Source organism: Ambystoma mexicanum, chromosome 11, assembly GCF_040938575.1.
Source record: "Ambystoma mexicanum isolate Mex_15411 chromosome 11, UKY_AmexF1_1, whole genome shotgun sequence".
In the NCBI taxonomy this organism is placed as follows: Eukaryota; Metazoa; Chordata; class Amphibia; order Caudata; family Ambystomatidae; genus Ambystoma; species Ambystoma mexicanum.
Window position 1 is genome coordinate 1280556740 of NC_090934.1, and position 24190 is coordinate 1280580929.

The following is a 24190-nucleotide window of genomic DNA, read 5'->3' on the forward strand; positions in this document are numbered from 1 at the left end:
AGCCCTAGCCAGCATAGTCAATGGTCAGGGTCATGGGAACTGTAGTCCAAGACGTCTGGAGATCCACAGGGTGCAAACGCCTGCTCTAAAAGAACACAGCTTGTTTGCATGCCTAATCAGGGCCATCATCAGCATGCAGTAACTAAATGTCACGTGAGGGGCAAGCACTCATCTTTTATGCTCCAAGTTAAAATCTTCTGTACACATTGAGACGTATAGCCGCCATTCCTTCATCACGCCTGCATGGTATCTTCATCCTGATGTGTTTGTAAATTTCAAATACATGTATTTTCTTTGTGTGCCCATTCAGCCTTTAACAAAAATACCTGTTTGTTTTCAAGCTACAACATTAACACTTTTTACAAAGTATATAAAATACAATTAGACATAACATCCATTATTTACAATCTTTGACGAATAAAACACAATAAGTTAAACACTCAATTTGCACTGTCAGTCAAATACACCTCTGCCCTAAAAAGTTAAATAATTCATACAGTAAGAGAATAGTTCAGTTCTAAACTTTCTATAAAACCGACCACTGCTAGGACCATCGAGGTAGTTCTTCCCGCTAAACAGTCATTCCAAAAGCTTTTGCTACCAGCAAGGTTCTGCCTGTCAGTAGATCTATGATCCCGTCCCTCTTAATGCTGGACAAGCAGTCACCACGATATTCCACGGAGGCATAAGCCATACTTTGTCATAATTTGTCTAGTACAGTGGAGGTTCCAGAAACATTTAATAAAAGATCTCCTAACAAAACGATTGGGATAAATTGACGGGTAAGGTGCCAGTATTTCACGCTTTTTATGATCCTTACAAAGGTGGCTCCATGACTTGTACGTGTGCATTCCTTCCACAATAGCAATCCAATCCAAGTTATAGAGGGTCCCTTTTGCATTAACTGGGGTCTTAATAAGATCCTCTTCTGACAGTTCCATTTGACTCAACACACTTATACAATAATCGGTCAATTCATTTAAAGTTTCAATTTGTTTTAGCCTTTTTCAGATTTTCTAACTCACAATATAATTCCTTGGTTGTGGGGCAGATGATTTTTCCTAAACAGCATAAGAAGCTTCCATTTAGCTCTACTCGTCAGAGTGTTAATCCCCAGTTCATATTGGATTGCAGCCAGGTGGTCGGACTTTTGCAGGTTTAATACTCTACGCCGGAATGTGCCCTCCAATAACAGCAAAACATCCAATACCCCAAAAAAAGTATACCTCAATCCCATACAAAATCATAGAGAGGACCGTTCCAAAAATTGACAATGGGAAACAGGGAAAACTTACCAAATCAAGCGTCCAAATGAATCGCTTTGGAACTATAGGAAAACCCAAATAAACAAAGCTCTCTACTCGTTCCAAAGCCTCTTTCTGCACGTACCAATTAAATTAACTAAGTTTCTTCTTTAATGTACATTGCATAACCTTGTTGTTTTAGAATTAATCTTTAGAGAGTGGTCGGAAGCAAAATTACCAAATGCGTTCAGAAGCTGCTGGAAGCCAATTCCAGTGTTGTCAAAAATAAGGAAATCGTCAGTATAATTCAGCCCAGTTACTCTGAGGAAGCCAATGTTAAGGGAGGCAAACACGGCAGGCAGTAGACACCAATATCAGACATGTACAGGCAAATAAGACAGGGGGCTAGGGCACACTCTCGTCCAAGCCATGAAAGCTGGAATTTTCTCTAAAAGTGCACCTTCTGCATTCAACCTAACCTGCACAACAGTTAGCTCATGGAGACCAACTATAAGTCGCTGCAGGCCCTCAGGCAGGCCCAAGTTCTGCAGTTTCTATTAACCGCATCCAAAGTGGCAGTCAGGTCAATGGTGGCTATACAAATAGAATTATACCTCTTAAACCAATCAAATCATTGGGCTCACCTCAGTACAAGATCATTCAGAGATGTACTCATTTGCCTACAAAAACCTGTCTGCCACTTCTGCAAGCGGCCCGCTTCAGTTGCCCACTCTTCCAGATGTTGCAGCAACATGGTGGCAAAAATGTTTCTGTCTGCTTCTAACTCAGATATTGGTCTATAATTTCCCCGATCGTTCCTGGCAAAATTTTAATGGATATTTGTGCCACGTAACACGACTCTGGAAATTGCTGACTTGGCAATATCAGTGCAAATAGGATGTGCAAGGTGATTGACCAATCTGTTTGGGAAATTTTAAACAAGCCATCCGAAAGTTTGTTAGAGCCTAGGGACGGGAGGAACTAATCTTGCCCAAAATACCTTTAATTGACTCCTGATTAAATGTCAACCTCCACACACATTCCTCCTTAGGTAACCCAAAAAGATTCATTTGATCGCCTGACCCCTCTCCTTGGAAAGCTCTTTCATAAAAAAACATCCAGTCTAATTCAGAAACAGGATAGATTTGTGCATTAGCCTGCCTACCGACATCATTGTTAATAAGGTTCCAAAACAAATGTATTATATGGCTCTTACAGTGATTGGTAAAATAACAGAAAGCAGTCATATATTGTCCTCAAAGTGATCAATTTCTGAACCAAATCTATTCGATCAAACCACGTCTTTCCCACTTAAGCAGATTGACAATATGTAGGTAAGACAAAGTAAGTGAACTAGGGTTGTAAGGCACATCCAAACCTCAACTTCACTATCCAAACACCTGATACATCTGACGCAACGTTCAGTATCTCTTTGCAGAAACACCATGTACAATCAGACGCCAGACTAGCGTCAGAGTGCCTTGACCAACACTGGTACAATTAATTCGGGGTAAGGTCAGAACACTTAGTATTAAAAGAGTTCCCTTACCTTGCATTGTCCAGACACACAGACAGATGTTCCGTTCTGGTCACAAGGTGTCCCATCTATTACCTTTTCGGCTTGCCTGACGTAAAACCGGTATCCGACTGCCTGGCAATTCAGCTCACATTTCTGAGTGACCTTCACTATGGAAAGAAGAAGACAATTACTGTAGAGTTGCTTTTGGGAGCCCAGACATAATCCTTCATAGAAGGAACTGTGTAAATCATCATTCTTGTTTGCATATTTTAGTAGATGCCTTCCATCAACAAACAGAACACCATGAAATATAAAAAGTTCAATTTTTTAGAAGAAACTCTATTTACACCTGCCTGTGAATGCATACTGTATTTGATACCAGCCTATGAGAAAAGTGGCTGCCAGCACTGCATTTCATCTCTGGTAGGAAGAGTAGCGACACACAAGGGATGGTACGGTTTGGTTTGTGAAAGCTGATTGTTGACACAGGAAAAATGGGGAAAACTCCCATGGTCCCTACGGGAAATCTAGAACTAATAATCTGTAAACCAAATGGTGCTAGTGTCGGATACAACAGAAAATAGCATACCCCAATTGGCATTGCCTTAACCCCGCCTCCTGATATCGATTTCCCTGTTCTTTAGAAGCCCTGGACTTCCTTGAGACACCCTACTCTACATCTGAAAGTTCCATAAGCATGTCCAACAAAAGGTCTCAAAACATAGTTATCATAAGTCCTCAGCCCGGGCCTCCCTATTCTATAACATAAAACACCAAGGTCTGTGTCATCTCAGTAATACACCTCCTTGCAACTTCGGTTGAAGACCTTTGTCGTCGCCTCTCTTGTGGTAACAGAGTCTTGCAGCCTAGGCTCTTCTCCTCACCCTCTCTTCTTTCACCTGGTGTCTTTTCCACTGAATACCTTTTCATTATTGAGGTCAAATGTTCTTGTCTTCTCCTTTCTCGTAAAAAACCTGCTTGTCTCGATTTCCCATCTCAGTCTGAGACCTTTAGATCCTTCATGACTCCCTGATGTCAGGGTTGAAGTAGGATAGCTCTCAGCTGCGGTTATCAGCCTCTGCGCTCGTACATTCTTCTTGTAGAATGAGGTCCTTTCTGGCCCTCCTTGACCATTGCAACTCCGATAGTACTTTCTACCCCCCTTCTCTGGGTGCTTGTCAGGCAGCTGATGCTCTTTCTTTGCTCCGTATTACATGCATGACTTGAACGTTTAATTTGCAGGTAGAGGAATGACGAGCTACCTCCAATTCCAAGCAGTTTGGTAGCTGGTTTATCACAAGTGGCCACTGTTCCATTGTGGTGAACTGTTCTGGTGCATAGCAAGGTTGCCCACAGCTTCACAGCATGCTAACACGTCTGTGCTCTGTGCTTCTCCATTCCCCCTGTCTTTCCAGGCATTTGGACCAAACTCTTTATTGTCCTTCGGGATTTCACTTTCAACTGGGTTCTGCCAGTCCCTTTTATCACAGCTTGGTTGCCTCTGTTTGAAGCTTGACTTTGGTTAATCATGTATTAGTCTTTAGGCTCTCTAATGCGGATCAGTGTCGTTTTAAAGGTGGTGTGATTATCACCACCGTTTTGGTTCCTAATGAATTAGGTACACGTCATTATAGGGTCTGTGTCCTCTCGACCTTGCCCTTCCTTTTGCCTTTCTGGGTTGGAACTCTGAATCACAGAGATGTCTCCATGTCTTGCAAGTAACATGGTCTTGTGTCTTGATTGATAGCTTAGGACTGTACAACCTGGCATGGACCACATCTGCATAAGCAGGTAGGGAAACCCCATGAGTGTGTGGTTCACTGTTATCTGCCCCCCTCATTGCTTTCTCCGTGTAATAAGGGTCTCACAGATCCTGTAGTCCTCTGCTCTTTCTTTAAGTATTGATGCCCCTTTGAGAGGATGACTGTGTCACTTGCAGTGTGGCCGGCCCATGAGATCCCATCTCAGCACACTACAAGAAGGCGGATCAGGTGGCAGCCTGGCCAACCTTGCCCCATACGACCTGCTCCTCAATATATATATGCACAAGACAAGAGAAGATAGATCTGAAAAATACAGAATCCAGAGTTTCCACATCCTCAGATCCTGGGAGGGTACAGGGACTGCATGCAATACTCTACCCTAAAACGGGGCATGAATGAGGAGGCAAATTAGTGAAATTAGGGCGAGAGACGACTCATTGGCCCTTATTACAGATGCGCCGGTCTGGAAAAAATGCAGAGAATAATACCTGTACTACCGACTCTGGCATTTATTCCGGACTGGCTCACTCCAAGTCTGCAAGTAGGTGGAGTGAACTACCTAGATCTGACCTGCTGGGAGTTCAGGCCCCTACCGGCAGAGAATTGCCTCTGTCACCAGCACTGTGGTACTAGCGGTGCCAGTGATAGGGGCAAACCCATTCCATAGAGTCCTATGGGACCATGGGACTCCATGGAATGGGAACTTACCAGCGTTGCCGGCACCCAAAATATCCTGGTAACACCGGGATATCGGGTGCTGGTAACGGTAAGGCAAGTTTGCCGGTAACCTACCGGTAGAACCAACGGGTTACCAGCAATCTGAAAATGTGGGCCATTACCCCCTCCTTGTAATGGCCCTGCCAAGATGGAGGAAACCCACAACAGAGGGAGCAGCCTGGATCATGCAAGTGGTGGCATCAAGAGCACCCAGGAGTTCCCAAACCCAGTGAAGTGAAGTTGAGTTGGACAGCTCAGTGAGGGATGACTGCCCTGACAATGAATCAACACGGTGGGTGAGCATGAAGACAAGGTGAACGTGTCAACCATGCTCTAGGGAAAATATGAACATGCACTACACTTCCAGGGAGATGCCATGAGCGTTTTGGTGGAGGGGCTGCAGAGGAATCATCATGGTGGCCCTGAACAAAGAGTAATTGAGAAAGCGAGAGAGAGAGAGAGAGAGAGAGAGAGAGAGAGACGGGTTCAGAGGACCACAGCATTGGCAATATTTCATTGGGATGTGCTCACAGCAGAGGTGTGCATGATGGAAGTGCTGCACAAAATTGTGTTTAATGCCTCCATTTTTATTCAGCGCCCAGATGCCTGAGGGTTCAGTGCGCTTTACAAATGCCAAATAAATAAATAACATAAATAAAAATAAAGCTAGACTACCATCTCGCAGCTGGAGAAAAAGCAAAAGGCATGGCAACCAAGCAACCAAGGGGTTGAGACACGAAAGAATAGAGGATAAAGGCTGGGAAGCATACATAGAGGGAGATGACAACTGCAATTTGTGATCATTTGGCACAAAGATGGTGACCTCCCCACCCCATTAAAAGAATACCCAGAGACCCATCAGAATGAGAGCGATGACCTTAAGACTACGTGAGCCACAGAGGATACTATATATATTCCATGCACTGTTCTTATCACTTAAGTTTTAATTCTCAAGACGATAGGATTCTGAGACATTTTATCTCAGCTCGAACAGTGCTGTGGTTTACCCCGGGCAAAATAATTTTGAGAGCAGTGAACAAATGGCTAACAAACACCATACGAAATGCTTCAGTGGGACACTTTCGAAATCCGCGCATGCGCCCTTACATATAGTGCAATGAGTTCTGCAAAAACACACACATTAATAAAGGGCCGACTACAGTCGGATCCAAACAAAGCACATGTAGGCTCGAACACGATGAATACAAATGGGGGTGAAACCTACAAGGACATATGAATAAAAGAAATATTTCTCTCTTTTGTTGCCAATGTCCTTAGTTGCACCACTTAAAAAAAATAAAACTACAATTATAAAACAGAAAATAAAAAATAGCCTTTTCCAAAGGAAATCAATACTCAGTTTCGCTAATTATGGAAGAAACGCATCTAGCATGCCTTTCTCTCCTGTAATGGGTTGGCAGGCGTAGAACGATGGTCTGGAGGGTTGCCCAGATCAATGCCAGGGTTTAAGATTCATTCTAAACCTTTCAGCCATTACAGTCACCCCGAGTGGGACGGGTATGCCCAGATGGGGGTCCCTTGCATTCCGGGCCTACAGCCCCAAGCCACTCTTCACTGGTGAGGCAAAGTGAGGCCGAAACATGTCTGGGGATCAGAGCCAGCTTTAGGGGAGGGCGGGCCGGGCGACCGCCCAGGGTGCCACGCCCCCCCCAGGGCACCATTAGCCCCCGCCACGCCAGCTTGGGGGAGTCTTTCACGGGCTCCCCCAAGCTGGTGTAGTGGGAGAAGGTCCAGCAGGCAGCCTTTTGTTATCAAATGCGCCTGCGGTGGTGGGGCACATTTAATACTGATAGGGTGCCATTAGCACCCCACCACGCTAGCTCGGGGGAGTCTTTCAAGGGCTACCGCAAGCTGGCATAGTGGGAGAAGGCACGGCAGGTGCCCAATTGTTATTAAATGCGCCCGCGGCGGCAGAACACACTTAATAACAATAGGGTGCAGATGCACCCTATTCACATCATTACCTTCTCGCTCCGATGCGGTATGAGGTGGTTTGCATTGGAATAGGGCGCTCAAGCGCCCTATTCCAGTGAACCCCCTGCAAGGCGCCATAGCGAGTGGATAAAAAAAAGAGTGGCACATCCTGCCCCGCCCCCCCCTCCGCCCTGCCCCCTGTTGACCAGGGGCACGCGGGGAGGGGAGGGGCACCAATTTGCCCAGGCCGCTGCTGCCCCTAAGGCCGGCCCTGCTGGGGATGCTTGTGGTCTCGTGCAGAAGGGTTTCGACCAAGCAGTTCAGGCTGGACTGCCCCTTTTGGCGTGGGACCAGGCCTGATTTGCACATAGTCTTTCCCATTTTTTAATGGCTTCGCAGGAGAAGAACAATTGTCTGGGGGGGGGTTGCACAGGGCCGCGGCAGAGGTTAAGATTTATTCTAAAATTTCCAGCCATCACCTCTTGTGTTTTGTTGTGATTTATAAGTCACATTTCATTGTAGTGCTCAAATTTCAAAATGTCACTCTTTGGTTTTTCTTCATTTAATTTTCTTCTTCCTTCTTGCCTTCCATTTGTAATGGCTCTATGTTAGTGATTTGTTATATTACAAATACGCACCCGGATTGGAGGGAAGCCCTGAGCTATCCTCCAGAGGCAGGTCTTGCTTTTTACTAGCGTATTGTAACTGAAGTTCCATTATAATCCATCATTAAATTTGGATACTATGTGGTCCAATCCCTCAACACTTGCTACATGAAGCTTGAGGAGGCTCCTTCTGTACTGGGGCTCAGTAACCTGCTTTCTTAGCGATCTTCAGCCTGCACCCAGAAGACATCCTGTGTTAACTCCAGCCAACGTTATAGGTGGACCTCTTTCAGCCCAAGCTAAAGGGGCAAAATACAGATGTGGTGGTGGAGGATGCAGCAGTTTATGATTAATGATTTTAAATGCACTTTGAACCTTTTTTGTGGTCAGTGCTATAAAAATTAACATTTAATTTACTATTCATGAGGAAGTTCTCCTGGACCAGGAAACATTTGAGCTCCCATTCATAGACATAGAAAAAAGACTCCAAGGTAACTTGATCTGTTGTCTTGGTCTATGAGCAAAAATATGTTGCTATGTACAAATCCTTTTTTTTCCCTGTGTCTGACTAGAATATTAATTATTTGCATGGTTGCTAAGCAACCACACTGTCCCACTTAGATATTATCACAGGAGGACCAGAGACTGCCCTCACATATGTAAGAATTGAACAGTGAATTGTGTATGTTCGTACTACGCAGAGGTATAATGTAGAAGGGGAAGAGCTATTCTGGACCCGAGCCCTGGAATGCCCAAATTCCTGGATAGGTATTCTGTTTTCCCCATCCCTTTTTTTTCACATAGGATTTAATTACAGGGGTCTGCAACCTGTGGCTCTCCAGATGGTTTGGACCACGACTCCCATCAGTCCTCACCATTGATTATGCTGGCTAGGGCTGATAGGGGTTGCAGTCCAAAACATCTGGCGAGCTTTGGCTCGTGCATTACCACCGTTGCTGTCCCTTGGTAATGCACGTTTAAAGATGCATTCTGTTTATTGCAGTTAAATGTAAATTGTTTATTCTAAGTCATTATGCACCTAGGGACCTAGCAAATGGCAGCGGTGTGCGATGAAAATCCCACAAACATAACATAAGATAACATGTGGCAGTTAAACCTAACCAAAAAGTAATGTCCAGCCTGGAGATTATGGGCCCAATTTATAGAATAAGCGCATAGACCCTGCACGTGAAAGTACCTAGTGCATACTGCATGGAATCCGAAACACAAAGAAACCTAACCCGCAAAGAAAACCGAGCTGCGCAAGGAACACCCACAACATGCCCCAACACAAAGACCAACCTTTGCATCCACCACTGACCCACCATCCAGCACCCATGCAACACTGCACACAGTCCCCTGTAAGTCAAGGCTGCAACCTGCCGAAACAGTGCAAGTTCCCCCGTAAGCAATGGCTGCACCCCTGTGAAAATGCGTGCAGCACTCCATAAGCAATGGCTTGACCACTGTGAAACTGCGCAAGGTCCCCCGTAAGTAATGGGAGCACCCCTGCGAAACTGCACGCAATCCCCTGTAATTGACGGCTGTATGCCGGAGAAACTGTGAACCGTCCCCCCTACTCCCAAGGCACCCAAACTGCTGACATATACCCCTAAGTCAAAGCAGCCCTCACAAGACCTGACACCACCCACCAGCCCCCCTCACTTCTGATACCACCCCAGGCAGCCCCCTGACAGTACACCCCCTCCCCACTTATCGCTGACCTCTGCCACTACCCCCAGGCAGAACCATGAAGTCCCGACAGCACCCACCAGCCCCCCCCCCCCACCTCTGCCAATACTCCAGGCAGCCCCCACAAGTCCTGACACCACCCACCAGCATGGGATGCGCAATGGCAGCAAAACATGCAGTGCTCAAGCTGCTCGCACAGACTAGGCATAGAGGCCAACATCAAGGGCTGACGGGCTGATCTGAAGTGTCTGCAGGAGTCTCTGCATGCAGATGCTAAGGCGCATAGCGAGGCCTTGAGGCGCGAGATGTGGGCATCTCGTAGATCCAATCGGCATTAGATGAAGAGCTTGAGGGCTTCACTTCACAATGAACTCTCAGCCACAAGGACATAGCTCCACGAGGAGATGGATGCTTTGAGGCAGACACTGTCCCATTAACTTGATGCATCACGAGTGAGCGCACATACACACTCTGTAGCCATTCGGTATGAAGCGCATCATGACTTCATCACCTTTGGGGTGCTAGTGCATGCATCCATGTCATGGCTGGCCCTGGCCAATGAAGGCCAAGCTTTGTCTAAGATGGACTGTTTTTATTTATTTTTTACAACTTGAGAGAAAAGATGTGCTGTTGCCCTCTCTATGGAATAATGAGTGCACTACTGGAGATGCAGCCCCACACAGTGGTTGACTTGAGAACAACAGGATGACATGTGCCGGTAACAATGGGTTGATGGCCTTTTGAACATATCTGCAGTATGCATGATTTGCTACTATGGCTGGTGACATACAGTGTCCCATGTTGTTGCAGTGATCCTGGTTCAAACAGTGACCGCACTCCATGGGAGGTCCGTCCTTCACTCTTGCACGTTCCTAGCCCTCACTCCTTGACCTGTGTCAGAGCCCACTCCAAACCCTTATCCACTCTGGATACTGGATGTATTGCATGACTTTGTTTTTCAATTGCTTATTGTACAAATTCAGCACTGTAAGTGACTGTACAGTGTGTGTGTGCATTGTCCAATACCCCCAGTTTCTGTTCATCTGTTGTCCCTATGATATGTGCACAATTACTGTGACTTTTATCATCCAGGGTCTGTGGTCTGTTCCAGGGTGAGACAACAGCAAGGTACTGTGCCATGTCCTTTTACTGGGGTGCCCAACAGGAGAGTTGGTGGTTGGTGCATGATCTGGAGATGTGGGACTTGTTTGCGTGGATGTTGCAGACATGGGTCTCTTTCTCGTTTACATGCCATGGTGGGTAGAGCATGTTGGTTTTGTGATAAGGAGCTAAGAATTGCCCTTTTGCAGGTGTCCTTTGTTTCCCAGTCCACCCTTCCCCCTCACCCATTATTGTCCTTCACCATCCCTAGCATGTGCTATTTTTCCATCTATGTGCCTTCCAGGCTCTCAGACCATGCTGGATTTTCCCCGGTCTTTCTGTCTCTGTCTTCCTCTCTTCACCACATTTTCTCTGCCCTCACCTCATCTCCCCACTAGCCAGTCTCCTCCTTGCACCACAACTCCCCTATCCCTCTCTCACCACTCCCCAGCTACACATTCATCATTCTGTGTCCTGTCTCCCTCTTGCCCTCTGTCATCCTTCACATCAGCTCCCACACTTGTACTTCCGCTGCCCAGACCTTCACGTCATCACTTGGTGTCCTTTTCCTCCCATGCATCCATGGGGGACACAAAGGCCCACGTGACTTGTGGCAGTGAGTGTGAAGAACTTGTATGCCTGCAATCAATGGCCCCAACTGTGCCCGCATCCCAGGACTGACTGACACCTGTTTCCAGAGTACATGTCATGCTGTGCTTGAAATCCGTTTGCTTCACTGACAGTGATTTCTCTGTTGGTGAGTTTTGCTGTTGTAATGTTGATAGTTGCTCACGCTCTATTAATTGTACTTATGGATATTGAGACTGGGTGGTCCATGGCAGTTACCTTGTTCCATGCGGGAGTTGTCAAGGTTGTCCAGTTTCTTTACTTTAATGCAATGCATGTCTTTGCAAGCTTAGAATGTTGTTTCAGGTGGGATGCTGTGGATGCGAGACTGGTGGGTACCTTGTGCAGGTGAGTTGAAGGCACTCAGGGGGGCATGGGTTGTGGTGTTGTTGGTGGCAGGGAGTCTGGCACTGTGTGGTGTGATTTTCTTTTTGCTTTGGACTGAGGTGAGCAGGTCTAGATTTGTGGGTGCGGGGACACAGTCATGGTAGGCTGGAGAGTCTATGCTTGCTGTTTTTGCATGGCAACCAGGGGGGCACTGGTTGCGGGGTGATTGTTGTGAGGTAGGCTCTCACTGTATGATGTTTATTTTTGAGTTATCCTGAGGTGAGCAGGTCCGGCTGCATGGGTGCAAGCACATGGTGATGGGAGTCTGGCGAGTGATTGCTTGCAGTTTTTGCATGTGTCTTGCCTGCCTCGTGGCATCCTGTTCACTCAGATTTTCATGGTATGTCTCCCCATGCTGGCTGTCCACTCCTGGTACTTCTGCCCCTTCCGGGGGTGCTGTTCTGTGACGAATCCACACACAGCACAGCATTGCAGGCCATTTGGGGGATGCCAGGTTCACCACAGACATCAGACACATGCCACTGGCCAGTTGTTATTTGCCATGGGGTCATGTACTATGCATGGTACACTGGCAGATATGTTGCTGCCTGTTGACAGCTGCTCAGTGAATCTCAACGCTCCCTTCAGTTCCCAGCACATTTGTCCCTGTTCAGTCCACTTCCTTTGAACCCTGCCTTCCCTTCCTCTTGCCTGCTCCCTGCTCCCTTTTGTGTGGCAGTCTCCTTGATCTCCATGTCTCATTCTTTTCTGTTATCTGCTTGTCTCTTTTATGCCATTTGCTTCTGTGCCCTGCCTTCCTGTATGATTGCTGCCTCTTTGACCAGCTGCCTCTGATGGATCCTGTTTTCACTGCAATAGATGACATGTTTGCATGCCATTGTCTTGGACTTTCTATAATCGGCTCCCCTGCCAGTATTGACTGCACTCGCCTGATGCCACGTTAATCAGGGGATGCATATCGTGGCATTGGGAGTGCTTCCAAGGGGATCTCCATTTGGGAGTCCTCTCACTGTCATTCTGACTCCAGCCAGATCAGCGTGTTCACAATGTCCCCTCACCAAAACAAGGGGTAAGTGGTACCTGGTACTCCACTGCATGGCACTCAGGGAGGGGGGCATGCAGTGTAAGTGTTGTGGGTGGGGAAGGTGTCACTGTGTGGGTATATAATTTGCATTTGCCTGAGGTGGTGGGTCTGGCCGCATGGGTGCAGAGATACATGGTGATGGGTGGCTGGAGTTCTTGCTTGCATGTGTTGCATGGCACTCAGGGTGGGGGGCACATGTTGCAGTGTAATTGGGCGCATGGATGTCTTACCTGCTCTGACCTTGTGTTGTTTTTGTGTACTGAGGCATTCTACTTGGTAAGATGTTTGCTGGTATTGTAGAGGACAGTGCTGTTGGATGCCTGCAAGCAACACATCAGCAGAGTAGGCTGGTTTGTGAGCCTACCAAGGGGAAGAATGATTCATTCCATGGTGAAGCTGCAGTCACAAGGTGAAAGGTGTGAGGTGAGATGTGCCTCTTTCTTGTAGTGAACCTGTACTTTTCACATTATGTGTGACTATTTTGATGTAGATGAGAACTGTGGGCATAATTGTTGTGAGGGAATGGGGTGGCCACTCAAGCTGTATATTGCTGTGAGCCACACATAGTGTGGCCAGGGCGGCCCATACAAGTGTTAGTTGCAGATATAATTTTGTGATGTGCCTTCCTACTTGTTTTCTCCTGTGTGTTGTTCTGGGTCTGCATGCACTATTGTTGTTGGTGGCCATGTGACTGTGGATGGGGATTTCGCTGCTTGTGTCTTCTTTTTGGTGTGTGCAACATGGTCACTGTTGTTTATAGTTGCTATGTCTGCGACAGTGTTTCAGTTGATTTTATGGCAATGACCACGCACAGTTTGCCTCTCCCAGGCACACATTCTCAGGGTTTTGTTATTGGCACGTAAGACAGGCCCCAAGTCATCATTGAATGGTACAAGGGATGTGGCTTCACTGTGTGTGCCCCACAGTGGCTGATTTTCATGAGATGTATGTTTGCACGAGCTGATTGCATTCAGCCTCTCCATGTGCCCTTTGGCCAACCAAGGGCAAGGGTGGTGCCTGTGGCTGACGGTGATGACCCTCCTGGATATCGACTGGTATGCCATGCTGTGTGGCACCATTGTCCAGGACACATGCTGCCAGGATGATGTTACATACTACTGGTGGGGCATATAGCAATACACCACCAGAGTGGTCAAGGCAGCAGAAATAAGACTTGAGCACCACGAATGTGTGCTCCACTATGCCCCTAGTGGCGATTTGTGCTACATTGTATCTTACCTCAGCTGGTATTGCTGTTTTCCTTAATAGCATGAGCAGGGATCTTGATAGCGGGTAGGCACAGACCCATGCAAATGTGTTGATGGTTGTTATTGCCATTTATTGTCATGATCAGTTGTGCATAACAGTTGATACTCACCTAGGAGCCAGCTGTTGCTGAACTTTCCCGATGCCAGGGCCCAGTAGAGTGGTGATTGGTGGTAGATGTAACTGGCATATGTGCCTCAAGCAAAATTGGCGTTGACTTGCCGTTGACTTGCCTGATGACTCATTTGCATCACAGATGACCTGCACATTGATGGAGTGCCAATGCTTCCAGTTGCAGTAAATGTGTTCCGTCAATTGGGGCGGCGTAGCACAACAAGTGTAAAATCAAAGGCTCCAAGTATACCTGGAAGTGTGCTACCACATAGAAATCCTGGCACATTCTCTGTTATGCAGGCCAACACCTGGTGGAGACAGCAGGATTGCCTGGTTTGAGATATGCCACCAACAATAGCTGTGGTGCGCTGGAAGGAGCCTGTGGCCATGAAATGGAGTGTCAGCACCTTTTCCAGAGGGGTGAGGGCATGGGAGCAGATGGTGGGGGATGAAAGGTATTCTTCCTACTCCCTGACCAGTTCTAGTATGACATTGGGTGTGAACCGGTACCTTGCATACACCTGGTTGTCTGGCACCCCAAGCAGCATGGTGCGTGTTGGGAAAATCTGAGGTCTCTGCATCCTACTCCCCCTCCTCCTTCTGCACCCAACTACGATGGCTCCCAGGATTCCTGCATTCATTTTGGCTGACTGACATTGGAATTGTGTGCAGTGCGTGCATTATACGCATTGTTTCCTTTGCACATTGTATGCGCGTTGTACTCTGAGTGTACTATCATGCGGCGGTTAGATCACAATGTTTGCGCATTGCTTTTCCTGACGTGACATTGCATGGTGAATACATTTGGATATGTTTGTGCTTGAAAGGGCATGTGGTGTCTCTGCATGGCCCGTCCCTCAACATGCTCACGTTATTCCTTGTTCTTCCTCATTCCACGTGGGGAACGGGGAATATGCATTTTCCGCCCCCTATTCATTTTCTTGCGTGGGCTCATCCCACACTTTGCATGGAGTCTCGTACACAGTGCTCGACTTCACGCAAAGACGTGACCGGCCTGCGCGTAGCAACGGAAAGGCACTTAAAGTCCATTCCATGAATCGACAAAAGGAGTGTTGTGCGCTGATTAGTGTGCAAAGTCACTATTCAGCGCACAAAGCATACTGTAAATCAGGGCCTATGTTGCTTTACAAAAATCCAAATTGTTGCTCACTTGTAAACTGAGTGTGGGGCTGATGCTCAATGTGGACTGATAAGTTCAGGAAAACCTGCAAATCTGTCTGTATTAAAAAGAAGTGACTGACTGGATGCCAGGAAAATCAGTCGGGCTAAGCATCTGAATATCTTAATTAAACCCAGTCTAATCCATCTAATCGTTTTCCCATAGCAGTCAAGGCATCCTGGGGCAGCATGGAAGCCCAGCTGCTCTTACCAACAATAAAAGTAATTATTGGCCTTCCAAACCCCTGGGAACAGAGAGCATGCCCAGTTTTCAAGTGCCGCACCATTTGTCGAGTCACCAATTTATCATCGAAAAATAAAGTATACAAACACACTGGAGCACGTATTATTAGGCCTATAAATGGGTTTAGACAGACTTTATCTTGCAAATCTGTATTTATCCTTGAAAGCATTAAGTACCTTCCTTTGTGCCAACACCAACAATATTAAGTTCTCATTTGTTTAGTTTCGTGTACAGCTGTCACCTACTGGATATAACGTCGCAGTCTCTTCCCTGTTAGCTTTTAAAATGAATGAAAAAAGTAAACTTTCTTTTCATATACAAGAAAAGGTTTGCAATGAGGTTCGTGATTTTGTTCTCTTGAATAGTTTGTCGCCATTCCTTGAGGCGGAGTTCAGAGTAATCAGCTCTCCGGGAATGGCGTCTCGTTATGTACACAAGAGGGCCGCCATGATGCATGACTATGTTGGACAAGCTGCGACAGATCCATCAATACCAGGTACAAGTGGGAGCAGTACTTTAAATGGGCAGGTACTTGTCGGTACTGAGTACCTGCACTTCTTTTATTTGAAAGACATGGGCCTCATTGTAACTATGCTGGTATTTTGGTGGTAGAGCCGCCAGGGTACCGGCAAATGTTGATATTGTTTCAGGCACCTGGTTCTGCGGCTTTGCTGCCGGATTATGGGTGCCGGAATGATTGAGTTAATCCCCATTCATGAAGTCCCATAGGACAAAGAGGGCTTTTTTGCCAATAGAGCGCCTGGCTTATGTGCCCCACCGCAAACCCATAGTCAGCCAGTGCTGTAAATTGCCGGTATTCATGAATACCAGCACTTTTTTACCAGACCGGCCGAATTAGAATGAGACCCATAGTACCGGCACTTCACAGCTGGCACCCAATACATGTACCAGGACCTCTAAACTGTGAGCAGTTACTCTGGGGTAGTGAGTGCCTACACGTTGAGCTCCATTACAAGTTTTGTGGTAACTCAGCAGTAAATCTCCTGAGATACCACCAAACTGATTTACAGTTACCACCACTTGGTCCGGGTGAATTACCTCCAGATTTACAAGGGGTGGTAGATGGGTTCAGTCCCCATTTATTGGAGTTCATAGGACTCCATGGGGATTTTTGTGGAATACCCCCGGTGGTAAATCCACTAGAAGGCAATTCCGTCAATTTGGCTGTAAAGCGGAGGAATTCAGCATTATACTGTAGGGTTTTTGCTTCACCTTACATCTGAACCCGTAGTTCGATGGTGTGGTAATGTGTAGGTAATGCAGTGGTAACGGTTTACCACAGCACTACCACTGTTTTTGTCCACACGGCCAAACTCATAAGGAGACCCTTTGTATTTCCATTTCAAGCACTGGATGGCAGTATATGAAGAAAGAGGACTTTAGGGCATTTGATCACAATTGGCTGCACAGCTAATAAATTACTGCTTCTGTGTGAACCATCAGCCCAGGACACCATAGCGCCCAGATGCCCTTTAGCGCTTACAAATCAAATGTTATGAGAGTGGATCGCTGCCCTCATTCTGGTGATTCACCGTCTCCGTCTGGTGTGGAAAGAGAGAGAGGGCGTGTTCATTTGGCCTGTGTACCGCCACTTAAGTATCACAGCCTCACAACCGAGTCCCAGGAAAGCTCCGACTTAATCTCTCCAGTGTAAACAAACGGACTGATTGCTGAAATTGGGAAACGCGCGTGTTAAGTGATGGCGATGAAGCACAGTTGATATAAAGAGCCTAATGCAGACTGCATGCATCCTTATACTTCCCCCCTCTAAATGACACTCTTGTCAAACACACTTGTGTCACGCTATCAGAAAAAAACACTCACTGAGGTCCTCTGATGGTACGGAGAAAGGCAAGGCCAGCAGATATCTTAAACTCTCTTTGCAGTTTCGCTGCTCCGCTGTAGTGGTAGAGAGGTGGGCCCTCCTAAACTGGCCCTCCTTTCGGCCACCTGTTTAGCCCTAATGCTGTAGTAAACAAGCCTGGGCGATGCCAACAATTTTGACGTTTGTATAGGCATGGTAAAGGCATGTGCCAGGCACTGCCATAGTGGTATTAACTGGCCATCGATGGTAGCAGCTGCAAAAAGGTCTGAGTATCTGGGCATTTAATAGCAGTACCCGGCAAATGCCTAGTACTTAGACACAAGCCGAAACGATTGGATTTGCCAATGCTTGTATTTAAAAGGACTTCCATGAAGGACATACATAGTGCTTATAAACAGAGTGGCTGAAGGCAGACTTGGTTAAGACATTTTTATTAAACCATTATCCAATTTACAGCTCCAAGTAAGACATTAACTTTCAGAAGACTGCTTTTAAAAACACTGAGCAATGTTTTTCAGAATTTATGATCAAACTTTGAGCTGTAAGTGCCTGCCAAAGAGATCCAAGGCAGATGTGTTTTGTGCAGATAGGGGCAGGAAGTGGGTAGAAAGGGCTATAGGGATTAGCAAGGTCAATGAATGGCTAAATAATCAAACTACACCTGCAAGCTCGGCATCTCTCCTTATATGCCATTTCCCCATTGATGTAATATAATGCAAAGGTTTTGGCTCATAAGCGGCGCTTGAGCGAAAACTAAAAATAGAGCTATCTGCCTGTGGCCTAACATATGTCCTAGCTGTGCGGTGAGAGCTCGGTGGAGGGACACAGGCGGCGGACTTCAACTGTTCTACCGTGGGCAGATGGCATATCTTACTTTCTTCCTTTTTTTAAAACAAATTACTTACTTGAGGCAAAGAAACACGCTACATAAGAAAAAGAACATCGGTAGGAACCCCATCTCTACTGGAGGACTCAAGTCGAGGGTACACGCGGGTGGACGGAGTTCCCCCACTTTTTTCAGAGGGCACCTTGATATGCTAATTTCTGGTGATGCCACATTAAATTGGTATGTTGTGATGTAAACGTTTATTCAAATAAAAATATTCATCAAACACATACATATAATTACTCAAAACTATGACATATTTCATTGGTGCATATTAAAAACCAAGCATCATAATACTTTAAGTTAATTTCCAAACGAAAGAACAGCAATAAAACACAGATTGTATAAAACATGCAGCAATTTGACCTCTTAAAAACCCACTTCTATAAAACATAGCATCCTTCAGAAATGACAACAGGGGCCAGGCCGTACATTTATTTTCCACCCTTAATCAAAAACACATTGCTGGGCCATATTGGGCAGGTCCATGCCTCTTAGGACTTGCAATATGGTTTGTTTTCTGATGTTCCCATAACCCGGACAGAACAAAATGAAGTGACTCAGATTTTCATTCGTTGCACCACACGCCGGACAGCTTGGGTCATCAGGGTAACCTGCCCAGTTCGCAGTGTTACCTCTCAGATGCAAGCAGTCAAAGCGTGCCCTTGTGATGAGCCAGCTTTGGTGTTTTACTCTGGCCTACACACGGTACGGCTGTACAGTCGGTGTGCCGCTTATAGACTGATGGAAAGTGTCCGATTGTGGCACTACTACTCCGTTCATACGTTTAGTCAACATTTCCCTGATTATCACTTCTTTGCATGATCTTACTTCCTGCATTACTAGAATTGTGGTGAAGGGTGGCACAATCGGGGCATTCGCCTGACGCAAAAGGTCTTCTACAGATCTAATCCACGGTATTTTATGCCATCCATCCTTATTCATTGTCACCTTTATAATAAAGTGGCACAATGTGGCATTTTGGGTGCCCATATTCTTATCCAGAGGATGCTTGGGACAACTGCCCAGTCATCCTCCAGAAATGTCATCCCCAATTCTCTGTCCACCGAGAAGCAAGACGCAGAGCCAGGGAGTCCCAATAACCTTTTAAAATAACGATTTTCCCTGGTCTGCATGTCACCGGTCTTACAAAACCCCCATAGTGCTGCCCCATATTGTATGGCTGGTATGTTAATAAGTCCCGCCACTTTTTTTTAGGACTTCACCCCTCTAGGTGTCTTACAGTTCAAGAAATTATGTGGATTAGAGGAAACAAAAACCTTTGGGGGGGGGGTCATGTTAACATTAGTGACATTATAGGATTTATGTAAACGTGAGAACGAGGGATCAGGGTATGGGGGTGGGTAAATGGGATGGGTGGCATCAGTAGAGACAACAAGGATCACAGAGAAAAGATGGCCATTGGTGGGGACAACCAGGGCTAGTCAAGGTTTAGGTGTGCGGGCAGGGGTACGGGCAAGCCAGAAGCAGCCATAAGGATGTGGAAGGGTTCCAGTAGTGGGGGCAGTCAGGAACAGCTAAATGGTGGGTGCTCAACCAGATACCCAGGAAGTTATCACAGCATCCTCTTCCTTGGGCTCCTGGCAAAGGGCAAGGGGGGAGAGCATTTCCAACAGACATAGAGGTGGTGCCCTTATCTATGCACCCGTGACCAGGCCACTTTCTTTTTTTTTTTTTTTTTTTTTTTTTTTTTTTTCACCTATTTCTTTTTTTATTTTAATAATTTTTTTTTTTATTAAGGTATGTAATATACAATCATATAGTCATAACTTCATAAGCATAATGCAGTGAAACTTTTACATGAGAATAGATGAAACAATGGTAAAGTGGAAGTGTTCCAGTAGAGCAATTAATTAAATACACTGTGTGCAATTGCATATAAGGAACAAATTGTCAATATAATTGAAAACTTACACATAAGAACTATAGCACAGTGTTGTGCACAACTTAGTATGGAACAAATTCTGCATTATGATGTCTAAGTGGGGGGGAAGACAAACATAAGACTGACATATGACGAACACGACATATGGAGGGAGGGGGGAGAAAGTGAGGTGGTAGGTATTGATGCAGAGAGGCACATTGGTATATAATGCAGTAAATATTCAGTCAAGTGTCCAGATTGGTATTCGCATATAATAATCTTGGGAACATCAAAGGAGTGTGAGAGATTTGGAGAAGTAGACCAGGCCACTTTCACCAACAGGTTAAGGCAGAGTGGGCAGACACATGGAGCATTCATCACCCGATCAAGGCTTCTGCATAATTCCCAGTTGGCAGGTGAAGGTCACCAAAACCATCAAGGAAAGCAGAGCAGGTGATGTGAGGGCCTGGCAAAGGGCATGGTTAGCCCGAGCTCTGTGGCAGTCTGAGGCCTGATTGGCTGCACTGGGTGGGCCAATAGTGGCTAAATCCTGTGCATCATGGTATTGGTGCATTTGCGGCCAATCAGGAACTCAGGACTATTCCGTGTGGGCGGGAGAAAGTCGCTGGCAGGTATTATCATTGGAGGCAGAGTAGGTGATGGGGGTGGGGGATCTAGCAGATTGCATGGCCACGCCCTAACTCTGTGACAGTCTAAGGGACGATGGCCCAGCACATTCATATAATGTATGTCCCAAAAATTCAACGCAGTAAAAACGTAGTGTTTGCAGTCAGTGCTGCAAATAAGATTTTCAGCTACTGGTATCTTCCTGGAAGAGGGCCATAAAAATAGTTTTCATGGAGTAAAAATGTAGTACTAATTGCCAACTGTAGTATTTAAGGCAAGTGCAAATATTTTTTAAAACATAGATGTGTTTGCTTCAACATATACTTTCTTTGTGCCGAGTAAGTACCACACATGAAAAGTTTGTTTAACTAGTAGAGGCCCTCTTCAGCTCAAATAGCAAAATAGCTGCACTGCTGTGTATGGCATGCATTACTGAACACATGGACACAGCAGTGCAATCAGCAGTAAGTGGCAGAGCCCGGCTTATTTCTTACTCTATGTCTTACAGGGAGTATGTGATTTCATTTATGGTGTAAAACAGAAAAGTATGCCACTTATGGGTTGTCTACTTTCTGGAGAGCTGCCTGTGTTCTTCAAAAAGGAAAGATCTAAACATCCTATATAAAAAAAGGCCAGATGTATGTTTGTCCAACAGGCTTGGGCAGTAGAGACTGCCTGCTTTGCCTGTTTTCACCGCTAGAGGGAGGTGTTGCCTTAGAATAACATTGAGCTATATACAATATTAACACTCTGAAAATGTCTTTCATTACGCACCTTGGCTCCTGACACTAGTTATATATATTTTAGAGTAGTGGCAACTAGAATTCCAAAAATATTTAAGGCCAAAAAGAAGAAAAACAGGACAATAGGGCATGATAAACTTTGTCAAACCAGTCAAACCTTTTTTCCATTTCCAGCGCTTTTGTGCTGGAAGGGACAGGGGTGCGTCATCAGGTGGAGTGGGGGTTGGTGGCTAGGAGTGCTTGGATGGGTTGGGGCTGACTTATTCACCCAACACCTGATGGATCCCCGAATGTTTTTTGCAGTTTACCTTTTGGAGGGTTCACACATTCACAATTAAACAAACCAGTCACATTTTGACTACTTAGTAGGACTTTCCGTCTTTGAATGTTTTTATTGAGGCTGGGGCAAAAGTAAGAGCAAGTGAGATGCGGAAATGATCTATGCTGACCAGGGCAAGAAAGGCTGAATCCAATCTCTCTCATTCAGAGCATTTGCTCCACAGCAATTCCTTGGACTGGATGGTTAAACCAAGGCGCAGGACATGTTGACCACTGTCACTGGCTGCATCAAATTGTGGGTGGGGTCGAAACAAAGGGAGGGACACTGTTTGTGCAGAAGACCTACCCCATGTTCTGCTATTCTATCGGATGTGCCCAGAACTAAAATGAAAATATGGATTTCCTCCCTTTGGAAATTGTGGGATTAGACAGGATGAATGAGCCTGGTGTTTCATTTGCGCCTTACAGGCCAAATATTCTGCTTATGGCATCTACCATTTAATTGAACGTGCATTTTTCATCAGAAACAAGATGTTAATTTGTTGCACATGTTTGAGTTTGTAGATTAGTTTGAAATTCCTGAAGGAAATGTAATTAGCCACTTTTTGTATATATGTATTTTTATGGAATTTTAACAATATTGTATTTGGATGCTGTTTTTTTCTTCTCCTTGTACTATTTTGGAATTTGGTTCAATTTCCGAAATGAAGTTGGAACTGAAACTGGACTGACCTCCTGGCGATGCATGCAAAAAGAAAAGCAAAACTCATGACTCATTGCTGACCAGACCACCGTTCCCTAAATTATGCTGAATAACTAAACCCACAGAGAAAAGAATGAGCTTGCCCAAATGTCTTTCGATATATCTCTGTAACTCTTAATCCAAACGAACGAACCAAGTGGCGGAATTGTCTTACCTAAATTTTAACCAATGACTAGCAGGATATATCCACTAAATCCCCACACCCTCAAGCTCTAAAATTAGGCTTTTGGTATCTTTAGTAGAGCTCAAGAATTTAGTGACGTGAGCATCACCTTGTCACCAAAGAAATCCTCAAGACTCAGACGTTCAGACTCCATAACATGCCACAGTGATATGAAAACCAAAGCAGTGTCGACCAACCATAACGTAGCATGCGTCTCCAGTGAAGTCCTGTATTTAATTTATTATGGAATACTTTCATCATTTCACACCGGTGATAGGGGTTTTTAGAGTACTTCGCAACAGGCCAGATGCATAACACGGAAGGTATAGGCACCACCCGTCAGTGACGTAAAAAGACTGCTAATCACCATTATCCTCAATGCGCTCCACCTCCAAACCGATGACTCAGCTGTCCTCACCCCCACCCGAGACTCAGTGATGAGTGATGTAAAGAACATTCATTTAGTGCAGGTTTCCTCTTTGGGGCAAACCTTGTGTGTTGAGACATCCGGCCTGGTAATGCTGAGACAACTGGAGCTGTAATGCCCAAGCACTACCGTATTGAGACAGGTGTGACATCAGTAGTCTCATGCTGTGCAGGCTGATCCTGTGCATGGAGCCTGTGGAGACCATGCACAAGAGATGCTTGCTGCCGTTCTCGAACACCTGCATCTCAGATGGCTTCCTCGTCCGGTATTAACACTGGAGAGATTCAGTGTGTACCTCAGCCCCCACACCCCCCCACTGCCACTCCAAACATTCAGGAGCTGCATCTCTGCATGAACACCTTCTGCTCTATCCCCAGTTAGTGTAGTGTAGGTTGCCTTCCAGCCATCACCTCTTTTGTTTTGCTTAGTCACCCCGAGTGGGATGGGTATGCCCAGACGTGGGTCCGGTGCCGGCTGGGCCTAGAGACCCAAGCTACTCCTCACTGATGAGACCCAACAAGACCGAAACATGCTTGGGGATGCTTGTGGTCTTGTGCAGAAGTGACGTGACCAAGCAGTTTGGGCTGGACTGTCCCTTTTGGGGCGGGACCAAGTCTGATTTGCATATGCTCTTTCCTCTTTTGTAAAGGCTTGGCAGGTGAAGAACGATGGTCTGGAGGGTTCCCCAGAGGTTAGGATTTTTTCTTTTTTTGTTTACTTTTTACAATTTCTTTTATTGTATTTTAGCCTAACGTTCGATTTTTCACAGTACAAATAGGGTGCATACAATTAAAAAAAAATTTCATTTATATCCAATCTCAAATATCAAAACATGTATGACTAAAAGACCCACACATTATTTACCATCAGGGTATATAAAACTCCCACCAAAGTATGTCTCTAAATTCATGGTTATACATTAAGTCACAGGCCTGCAGAACTTGCAGAACATGAACAGTGAGAGAGGTTTCGTGGACGGATATCAACCTGTCTCAAAACAAATCTGATAATAGTTTAACTTCCCTCTCCGCAAAGTGCAAGAGATGCACCCCTCTGACATCCCATGTACGTCTGCACCCCAACAATATATGTATATATAAAGTGACTGCACTGTGGCTTCCTCACAAAACTGG

General features: G+C 45.8%; 1 protein-coding gene across 1 annotated transcript in view; it reads right to left on the bottom strand.

Moving 5' to 3' along the window:
- THSD4 (thrombospondin type 1 domain containing 4) overlaps positions 1-24190 on the bottom strand; it is a 1773455-nt gene that overhangs the window by 945076 nt on the left and 804189 nt on the right. Inside the window, exon 7 of the mRNA XM_069624755.1 lies at positions 2794-2930. Coding sequence (XP_069480856.1) covers positions 2794-2930 — 137 coding nt within the window. The remainder of the gene's footprint in view (positions 1-2793; positions 2931-24190) is intronic.